The following is a 9,461-nucleotide window of genomic DNA, read 5'->3' as shown; positions in this document are numbered from 1 at the left end:
AGGTACATAAACTTTTGGAATTAACTGTATAGCCAATACATCCTTAATTTTAATTGGTGCATGCAAGGTGGGAAATAGAGAGAGACTGGTGTAGGTTCGACGCAGCAGCGTTTATTCTTTATTTTTGTATAAATTGATCAATGCTGATTCGATGGGATGCAAGTTGATGCTCGGAATGATCAGGCAGTGAAGAGGAGGTCCTAACTCTGTACGAGCCATTTCTTCCAGAGTGCAAACCTCAATACTTTGATTGTCCCAGCCTACGCGAGCTAAACCTACTGCAAGACTCGATTCGTTGAGTGCTGTAAAATAAAAGTCGTTCATTTGTATCGTACATAAAAATTCAGTAAAGTATAAAACTTTCTTCTTCGTGTTTTACCTCCTGGTACTTGCGTTTCTTTTCTGTCTTCAATGATTTGCAGTAACTGAACAGCTGCTTCGGAGACGCTCATAAATTGTGGAGGCATGTACTCTCTCTTCTTTTTAACAATACTTTCTATAGTCGGCTCCTTCACTTTAATGTCCAACAAGCAGAGGGTGTGAAGATCTCTCTGTCTGTTTGAGACGATTCTTTCATAAAAGCTGGTGGGCCTCCAGTCTTTGTTCCAATATGGGATAGACACGGTCTCCCCGAAGCGATACAATTGCAAACCGCAGCACCCAATCGCAGTCAGGATAGAAGAGTTATGAACAATCTTTACCTGAATAACAATTTCTATCAGACCATTGTCTTTCCTCGATAGATCATCAACGATTCTCGTTATTTACGTTTACGTTCTTCTCGCGAGCTCGCAGTATCAAATCCGTATGGGTGGTAGCGCCGAGTGGGTCACCGACTACCAGAAAGGCAACGTTCTCATTCTCCTTCGGCAGTATTTCGTCCACGTTGCTTTCAACTAATTCCCTGTCGGCTTCCATTATCGGGCATCCGTAAAATTGTTCCTAATTCGTTGAAACACGTCGTTTCCTACATGTTTTCGAACGAGCGAGTACAACACGTTCGTGTATGTACGCACTCGTGCCCTCCTTCGTCTCAGTTTACTTACCAAATCCTTTAAATTCACGGACAAGATCGACGTATACGATTCTAAATACACGCGGTTACATTGTTTAATAGTTTCCAGGCCTTTCACGGTGATATCTTTCGCATCACCGAGGCCCAGTCCTATCACGTGTAACATTACGTATCTTACACTCTCCTTACACGTAAAACCACAAGATTAAAATGTTTTAAATATAAACCGTAAACGTTTACACAAACGATCAGTTTTGGCTCGCCTTACCCGCCTTACGAGTCACGATCTATAAGATGGTTATCGTCGGCCGGGTTAGAGAGAAGTTGGAGTTGAAACACGAGTCCCGAACAATCCCGAACGAACTGTACGCGTATATGTACGAACTTGGAGGTGCTGTCATTTTTCACGCATATTCGAGCACCACCGAATTCCTTGCGAATCGTTTCGCATGCGTATTGTGAAAATACAGTGAAATCGAACAGCTGCTCTCCGACAGCACTCCTACTGTGACAGTTCTCGAATATTATCGAGATCAAACCGTGTTGACACTGGTTATTCGAAGTACAGTGTGCGTGTTCTATCTGCTTCTCACGGTACTTGCTAAAATTTAAGTTTAACCGCTCGGAGCCAAAAATAACTTTTGTAATCTACGTAAGTACACGTATATGTGCATATATTGTCCGCTTAATAAGCTCCGTGTATGGATTCTCAGAATGTACGTGAATCGCCGGTTGTTGGCTTTATTCGTTATTTAAACGTGGAGTGAAAGTGAGAAACCTGTATCGGGCAGGTCTAAAATTATTAAGCGGGCATCGGTTACGAATTCCTTGGAGAACGAACTATAATAACACGTTTTCATCATCTTCTAGAGTATTTCTTAAAGTATCGTTAAGTTGTATTTGACGTACGAACAAAAATGGTATTGCAGCGTACGTTCACTCTATTTCATAGTACTGACAGTTTAAGAAAAATGAATGGGGACAGTAGATTACCTTGCCGAGCAAGAACGACAACACCCTCGGGTGCGATTCTGCCGGAGCCGAGGAGGGCGCGTCTCAGTTGGTTGGGTGTCATCTGCAGCGTCATGACGGGTCTAGTCATTGGGACTACTCTCAGTAAAATGATGGCTAATTACCTCGAGGAAAAAGAACTCTTCGTACCCTCGGATGACGACGACGACGACGACGATGATTAATCTCTAAGTATTATAAGAAAAGTCCAAGCTAGTCCTGTTCAATTTATTTCTCGTGCAGGTCATTCATTTCCGCGTTCGACAACTGATAAAATTCTGTGCTGTAAAATCATTCCTTTCTTATTTATATATATATACATACATTTTCCACTTTGATACATTAAGTTAATCATGGGAATTCTCGTTTTTCTTCAGTTTTATTTACACGAAAGTGAAAATCAATTTTCGTAACGTTCGACAAACATTTTTTCTGAAAATAATTTACGCATCTATGTACATATATATGTATACATGTAAACATATCTGTTGAAATCGCGCATAGGAATTGTATATAACACAGAGCCTAATATACAGACAGACGCACATATATCTATACCTTGTAAAATAATGCTTTAATAAATTAAAAAATAAATGTAACAGAAGAAGAAACATCGCGTTTGTGCATGTGCAGCAAACGAACGGTATCGAAACAGTAAAAATAAAACTGATCGAATCAAATCGTTTATTTTATTGCGGTGGTCTCTTATGCGAACTCCAGCCATGAAAACATTTGGTGAATCTTCGCGATTCTTTTCCCTTCGCAGTTAAAAACAGCTTACGCGGTTTGTCTGGTTGTTTCACACGCAAGTGTTGAATATATACCTAAAACATCGAGGAAAGGAGATTTGATTTTATATGAAAATTACGCTGTATCATTTTCGTTAGTTAGCATCTACCTGAGCAGACTTAAATGCCAATTTGATTTCTACTTCCGAGCAACGGCTTCCCAGCCATAAAAATACTTGTTCGCCGTTATCCAAGATCATAATATCATCGTCCGCCAAATCATCCTAAAAAATCATTAGTTAAACAATTGATTCAATAATAAAATCAATTGATGAAGTCGTATACCTGACAAAAGTCGGTGCACTTCTCACTGATAGTGAAATACCCTTTCTCGTTCGAACATCGGAACAATCTGGTGTAATTCATGTATTCCGCATCGGTATCGTACGGTTTCTTTCCACCGAGAGCTACCCAGAAGAAATTGTCCGGTTCCTCACCTTCGTTCAAAACTTGGAGACTTATCCATGGCTGAAATTGTTACGATAGAATTAAAGCATCGATCATTAAACAGTAAGAAGTTAAATACGTACGTTGTTAAACATTTCCTCAGCGATCTCTTGGATTAAACGCACTTCGTCGTTGTCAGCTTTCGAGCCGATCCATGCGTACACTATTCCAGTCTCATCGTCGTTATTGAATGGCACGTTTAAAATATAACTACAGAGTAAGATACACGATTGAAAATGGAAAAGTATGATTGCGACTGGATAACTTACCAAAATGCGGAGTTCAGTAATGTTGAATCTGCCGGTATTTGTATCAGTCTGGTACATAACGCGCTTCCATTACTCCTTAAATGATAAAACTCGACCTTGTTACTACCACTAGTCTTAGGTTCTTTACGCTTACCATGATGGATAATGAACTTTCTTTTAAAATACGATAAGAACTTTAAGTTTTCTTGTTGCTGATGAGTTCTGACTACTTCCAAGTTCTCGCCGAACAGCGATTTAAATTTCTTCTGCAAGCTAAAAGTAGATCGTTGTTTAATTAAGGTACAAGAATATTGAACTTTGTTTATTTCCACACACCTAAATGTAAACGTCAACCATCCCATGTTCCCTGCATCTCTGCCTTGCCAGAAGTATACTGTGCATTGGTAATCCTCTTCGAATTGCTCGTCGCCGTCCTCGTTTTCTGCAGTATCCAATGGCTAAGACGATCAATAGTGAAAAAGTGAACATCTTCCATTTCTCTTTAATATCGAGTGGGAACAAGAAACAAGAAATAAAGAAATCATCACGTACCATCCAGTAACGGCACAAAAACACATAACAATCACCGCTATAGAAATGTCCCAGTTCTTCCTCCGGTAAACGCACAAACTTCTTCCCTTCCAAGACCAACGCTTCCATCCCTTCCAAATCATCGTTCCATTCCGACATCAGTTGCTGAGCCTCTGTGAACGACATAGGCGGTTGTCTAGGCATGAACAACGCAGCTAGATCCGCCTTAGTCTCTTGTTGTTTCGCCCATTTCGTAAGGTCCGCGCCAGTTTTAGCAACAGACTCTGCAGTTCGAGTAAAATCGACCGCTATAACTTCGTCCCATCCGGCGAACTTCGATTTGAAAATCTGCGACTCGGTCCCTTCTTGCAATCTAGTTACCAACGCGTACTCCGGCCGATCTATCATGTTAAACAATTCTTGGGAAAGCTTAACAGCCGCTGCACGTACCAGTCTCGTAGATTTCTTCCCAAACCAGACGTAAACGTCTACGTGGCAGTCCAATATATAAACGTTGCGATTGTTTAAAAGTGTATTAGACAATTTTCCATGCGGCACTTCGATCTGCGGTAATTCCAAATAACCCATGCCGAGTTGCACTTGATATAAACGAGCCGCGGGTGGTGCAAAGTCTGGATCCACGTGCTCGACGATTGTTGGACGATCTGAGATATCAGTGACGTTTAAATACGATAGAAAATCGTCGGACTCCGTGCCCATAATTTCTGTCAGGATCTCTGCTTTATTCTTCCTCTCGTTCTTGTTGATCTTCTCAGCCATTAATCTCGCTTTCGATTTCAACGTGCTCTTCGCTTTCTTCCCGTACCATATGAATATTTTACTGTTTGTATCGAGGACGAATACGAATCCCGCATCGAGGGATTCGAAACAGACGGGAACTGGTTCCAAATGAATCGACGCACCGGCGGCGTGCACTCTATACAATCGCGTTACCACCGGCGTGTCTTCGACCGTGTAAAAGCCAGAGGCCGTGCGACCTCCTTCGATATACGTAATGCCAGACTCGAACAACATTAAAAATTCATCCGATTCCTCGCCTTGTTCTTCCCGGATCGTGCGACACTGTGCGCCCAAGTAGTTACGCAGATTCACAGCGTGAATCGCGGCGCAAGCTCTTTTGTCCAATGTAGCTTTCTCTCCGATCCAAAAGTAAATCGCCCAGAGCAACGATCCGGATTCATCGACTTCGGTTTTTAAAATGATGTAACAGTCGCCTTCGTAAAATTTCCCGTGCGCCACTTCTTCTATCTCGTTCGGTAGGAAATTCTCGATTTCCCATACCGACAATCCAGGAACCTGGCCGGCATCTTCATCGAAGAATTCCGAGTAATCCAATGGTGGTTTTTCTAGGGTTTCATCCCATCGTTTCGGCTTCAACGACTCCGCTTTAGATTCCTCGCATTCTTTATCCTTGTTCTTATCTTTGGCTATATCTTTCATCCCTTTTAATATTTTTGCCTGGTCCTGATCAGCTTCCTCTTGATCTCGCCTCCTTCTGAGTCTCATTTTCCGAGCTATCGGATCCTTGCTACCAGCATTCTGCGTCGGTGTAGGTACATTGGCACCAGCGAGTCTCAACTGATGTTGCAGGGAGAAATCGATATTGTAAAACTCTATACCGGAACCCTTTTGTACCTCCGTCGGTTTTGGTGGCATCACTAAGTTTGGATTATCCCTTAAATCCAACTGATCCAAATCAGTAAGGAGGTGAATAGCGTCCGGAACCGTGATCAATCGATTCGAGGACAATATTAATTTCTTTAACGATCCGCATCTGCACAAACCCTCAGGTATCATTTCCAAAAGATTGTTCGCTGCCGAGAATACTTGCAACGATGACAATTTCCCGATTCCTGATGGAATACCTTCGAAATCTAGTAGATTATCGTTTAAGTATAATCGCCTGAGAGTGACGATTTTACATAAGGAGGCAGGGATCGCGGACAGTTTATTACGGCTTAAATTTAAAGTTTCCAATTTGATCCATAACTCGATCGCCGTTGATAGTTCCGTTATTTGATTGTCACTCAAATTTAAACGACGCAAGTTCAATAGAGAGTAAAGTGCGTCCGGAACTCGAGGTAAATTGTTTTGCGACAAATCGAGTTCCTGCAAATTCGTCAGTGTTTCTAAACTCGAAGGGATATTGTTCAATGTTCGTTGCGTGTCGCGCATTTGAAGAGTAGTTAAATTCATCAGGGACGGTAGTTGCCTGAATTGAGAAAAGACTGTCAGAGACAATAGTGATATTTTACTAATGATAATTTTATACCTTAATTGAAAGTGGCCCAGTGGATTATGATTTAAATTCAGTGTCTGTAAATTTGCTAGACGGCGAGTTTGCGGTGGCAGTGTTTCTAATTTATTATTACTAAGATCCAGGAACAGCAAATCAGTCAGATGAATAAATAGCGTGTTGGGAATAGCATCGATGCTGAAAGGATTCCAACAGTATAACCATTTCTAATCGTCTCTCGTAATATCTCCATGTGACACTCACTGGTTGTGGCTCAAATTTAGATTTAACAAAGATCTGGCCCTCTCCAGTCCTTCAGGTACTTCCTTCAAGTTATTGTGACTTAGATCCAAGGTTGTCAATTCTTCCAAGTGAAACAATTCTGCCGGAATACCACTGGATTTGATATTATTCTTCCTTATATTCAGAGTTCTAAGACAGCTGAGCTCCGTCAATTCTCCATACAGCCGTTCTAGCTTATTCTTGACCAAGGATAAAGATTCCTGAATTTTAGAAACAGGAAGATTAATTCTAACATTTAAACTCCATTGACCTATCAATAGGAACCTCAGTCACTTCATCCTGAATTTGGTTCGTGATTAAAAAATACTACTGTCCGTACGCAGAAAGCTTTACCAGCTTCAATAGTTTGCCCATTTCTTCCGGGATCTCCGTCAGGTTGGTTTGATTCAATTTCAGCCATTGAATACCAGTCATTAAACGTACAGATTCCGGAAATTTGCCATCCTACAAAAATATGATGCTGAAAATGCTTATAGTTATTCGTTTCAAATAAAAAGAAATCCTCGAACATACGCCGAAGTCGTTGCTGCTAAAATCAACTCCTCGTACGAATGGCAGTACTCCTGTATTCGCCATTTCGTTCAGATTATCAAAAACTTTTTCCTTGTTCTATAAATCCAACGTTGATCACGTTTAAGTCTTAGAAATCCATCTGTAATACAAAAATCTTGTTTGTTACAGAAAAACACAAAAGAATAAGCACAGAGTAGCTACTTGTGCTTACACGGGTTAATGCAATAAGCGGAACAAACGAAGTCTAAAGTAATTATCGTTATACATACTGTCTTTTTACCATTTTATTATCATGCTTCAAGAATCACAATCTTTTGAACCTCTACAAGTACTCGACACTTATGCACTTATTGCACTTGTCGACACGTTTACAGTTTCCGTCGAATTTTTTAACTATGCAAAGGCCGTTTAAAAGACGCTACGAGTGCGTTTTACCCGCGAGTACAATTGTACATTAGCTCGATAAGGAAAAGAGATAAGCGAAATATTATCGGAAACATGCAATGACATCCATTCCGAGCTAGATAAATATGAATACCTGCGTAATGTAATGGTGTAGGAAGTTGAATTTAACTTGCACCGAACCACAGCGGAGATAGCATTTTCACAAATTTGTTCATCTCCGCCGGTTTCCTCGGCATTCATGAAATCATCGTTTGAAATACTTATGCTTATAACGCAATTATAATATATCGTTCGAGGTAGGAATACTCATGGAATACTTATGGAAATTCGAAAATGATCTAGGAACATTTTACTGATCCTCGTGAACATGCGCCGGCGCTGGGAGCATTCAGAAAGACTGAGAAAGACGACGAACACAGCAGACCACACAGCGAGGTCCACGGAGTAGTTGCACCGTGTCTACTTTCGCACCGGCGTGAATCGCCACAAATAATATTTATCCTAGGGTACAATGTCCAGGGTAGAAGAAGGTGAATCTTCGAATCTGATACGCGATAAGTAGAGCATGTGGAGCATGTTTGTTCATTCGTTTCTCAATCGTCGCTTGTTTTTTCCTTATGACTTCAGTCGAGGAAGTAGATCAATCGGATAGCGGCATGGGTAGTAGCGACGCACATTCTCCCGAGGTGAAATCGCTTCTCCCCGACGACGAGGATGACGAAGAGGTATTCCATTCACGCACATAATTACGGGAATCTTTGATCAACGATCGACTCTCCCCTTTGTAAAGAATCATTCATTCCGCGAGCTTTAATTAAAATTTAACATTCGCTAACCAACGTTTCGTGTAGCTCATTGTTACGACATACCGTCGGAAAGAAAGGTATTGATAAACTTTAACGCAGGGAAGATAAAGAACTGTTTGAGTTTGCTTTTAGGATGAGAGCTTATCAGAGAGATTATTGGGCCTCACGGAAATGTTTCCCGAGGAAGTACGTAATTTGGGATACAACGTCAGTACCTGCTTGTGCAATTGTATGAAAGGTCTGTTCGTTAAGTTATCGTGACAAATTCGTTCACTCGGAAACGAATGTTTCAAATCTGTGTTCGTTTTACAGGATTATATGCATTTTCATGTTCGGCAGCATGGTTGTTCTTCAGCTCATCGGCTATCTTATTCGCACCTATATTATTCGAAATAGAGCGGGTACAAATGGAAGAAGCGCAACGTTCACAACAGAAACAGGTTTTATTGGGACCTAGCAAAGCTATGTCTAATGTAAATGCCTCGAGTCTTCCCATGGCTCCGCCAGTTCAACAATAATAACAGCTGACGTACGATGTTACCTTCGAATCAGCATAAGTCGACCGTTTCTGTTCATGGTGTATATTTATATTAGTATAACTTTCCACCTTATTCTAATCTCTCACTGACACTTATGCATATGTAGGATTATCATACATGATTCTTTATGCAATCCTAAATGACCTGTAGAAGAGAATCTGAGGCGTGGTAGGAACAATGTTCGTAAGTTTTATTCATATGTTGCTTTCAAAATCTCTGTTCGTTTGTAATTTGAATGAAACCGAATATATGGAGGACATTCTGTCGCGACGTATTTAAGCGTAGTGAAACCTTATTTGTCACGAAATGTCGGTAATTGTAACACTGGACTATCTATAATGCACCACTACTGATAATGCCATTAAATTCTTTCGTAATGTTACAGTTCAAAGGTATCGAATGTTATTGTAATATAAAAGGTTGAATAAACATGTAACTAGAAACGTTGTTCGAGTGAAATATCATCCACATTTATCGCGATTGTTTTCTGCCCGCGACTACCGAGGAGGGGCCTTCGGCTTTTTATCACGATTGTATGTTCATGAAAGGGAACAAGAAATAAATGAATTCTTATTACATATGTACTCATTATTCGAGT

At 40.7% G+C, this 9,461-nt stretch overlaps 3 protein-coding genes across 6 annotated transcripts; 1 reads left to right on the top strand and 2 right to left on the bottom strand.

The window, feature by feature from the left end:
* Positions 1–91: 91 nt before the first annotated feature.
* On the bottom strand, positions 92–1,200 carry Dph5 (diphthine methyl ester synthase). Of its 2 annotated transcripts, none has more exons than XM_026813242.1 (4): positions 1,047–1,200; positions 769–942; positions 380–701; positions 92–302 (listed from the first exon to the last, which is right to left on the bottom strand). In XM_026813242.1, exons 1-4 carry the CDS (start codon positions 1,179–1,181, stop codon positions 112–114), a joined length of 822 nt encoding a protein of 273 aa, XP_026669043.1. In that variant the 5' UTR covers positions 1,182–1,200; the 3' UTR covers positions 92–111. The 2 variants fall into 2 exon arrangements, with proteins under 2 accessions (XP_026669043.1, XP_017879520.1); XM_018024031.2 differs by having other exon boundaries at positions 769–967; positions 1,047–1,137.
* A 51-nt stretch (positions 1,201–1,251) lies between these two features.
* On the top strand, positions 1,252–9,439 carry mge (translocase of outer mitochondrial membrane 22 homolog mge). The gene is made up of 6 exons (XM_018024032.2): positions 1,252–1,667; positions 7,282–7,362; positions 7,861–8,048; positions 8,146–8,243; positions 8,457–8,562; positions 8,637–9,439. Exons 3-6 carry the CDS (start codon positions 8,030–8,032, stop codon positions 8,840–8,842), a joined length of 429 nt encoding a protein of 142 aa, XP_017879521.1. The 5' UTR covers positions 1,252–1,667; positions 7,282–7,362; positions 7,861–8,029; the 3' UTR covers positions 8,843–9,439.
* On the bottom strand, positions 2,313–7,854 carry fliI (FLII actin remodeling protein). Of its 3 annotated transcripts, none has more exons than XM_018024028.2 (12): positions 7,652–7,853; positions 7,114–7,252; positions 6,920–7,044; positions 6,562–6,800; positions 6,334–6,495; positions 4,062–6,273; positions 3,846–3,967; positions 3,531–3,782; positions 3,345–3,471; positions 3,100–3,282; positions 2,925–3,038; positions 2,313–2,850 (listed from the first exon to the last, which is right to left on the bottom strand). In XM_018024028.2, exons 3-12 carry the CDS (start codon positions 6,998–7,000, stop codon positions 2,716–2,718), a joined length of 3,627 nt encoding a protein of 1,208 aa, XP_017879517.1. In that variant the 5' UTR covers positions 7,001–7,044; positions 7,114–7,252; positions 7,652–7,853; the 3' UTR covers positions 2,313–2,715. The 3 variants fall into 3 exon arrangements, with proteins under 3 accessions (XP_017879517.1, XP_017879516.1, XP_017879518.1); XM_018024027.2 differs by having other exon boundaries at positions 6,934–7,044; positions 7,652–7,852; XM_018024029.2 differs by lacking the exons at positions 2,313–2,850; positions 2,925–3,038; positions 3,100–3,282 and having other exon boundaries at positions 3,439–3,471; positions 3,531–3,578; positions 3,664–3,782; positions 6,934–7,044; positions 7,652–7,854.
* Positions 9,440–9,461: the final 22 nt, after the last annotated feature.

This window comes from Ceratina calcarata, unplaced genomic scaffold (genome assembly GCF_001652005.2).
Source record: "Ceratina calcarata isolate Rehan_Ccalc_2016 unplaced genomic scaffold, ASM165200v1 scaffold321.2, whole genome shotgun sequence".
Classification (NCBI taxonomy): domain Eukaryota; kingdom Metazoa; phylum Arthropoda; class Insecta; order Hymenoptera; family Apidae; genus Ceratina; species Ceratina calcarata.
Note: the sequence above shows the minus strand (reverse complement) of the source record. Positions and strands in the feature narration are given on the sequence as shown.

Bases quoted from the DNA above. Each gene is read 5' to 3' on its own strand.
- Dph5 (XM_026813242.1), bottom strand. From the start codon at position 1,181: ATGTTACACGTGATAGGACTGGGCCTCGGTGATGCGAAAGATATCACC. The intron at 943-1,046 runs GTAAGTAAACTG...TCAACGAATTAG, and splicing joins CCGTGAATTTAAAGGATTTG to GAACAATTTTACGGATGCCC. The intron at 303-379 runs GTAAAACACGAA...TTTATTTTACAG, and splicing joins AGAAACGCAAGTACCAGGAG to CACTCAACGAATCGAGTCTT.
- fliI (XM_018024027.2), bottom strand. From the start codon at position 7,176: ATGGCGAATACAGGAGTACTGCCATTCGTACGAGGAGTTGATTTTAGC. The intron at 6,801-6,933 runs GTAAAGCTTTCT...TCTAAAATTCAG, and splicing joins TGGGCAAACTATTGAAGCTG to GAATCTTTATCCTTGGTCAA. The intron at 2,851-2,924 runs GTAGATGCTAAC...TCGATGTTTTAG, and splicing joins TGGCATTTAAGTCTGCTCAG to GTATATATTCAACACTTGCG.
- mge (XM_018024032.2), top strand. The intron at 8,244-8,456 runs GTATTCCATTCA...GTTTGCTTTTAG, and splicing joins ACGACGAGGATGACGAAGAG to GATGAGAGCTTATCAGAGAG. The intron at 8,563-8,636 runs GTCTGTTCGTTA...TTCGTTTTACAG, and splicing joins CTTGTGCAATTGTATGAAAG to GATTATATGCATTTTCATGT.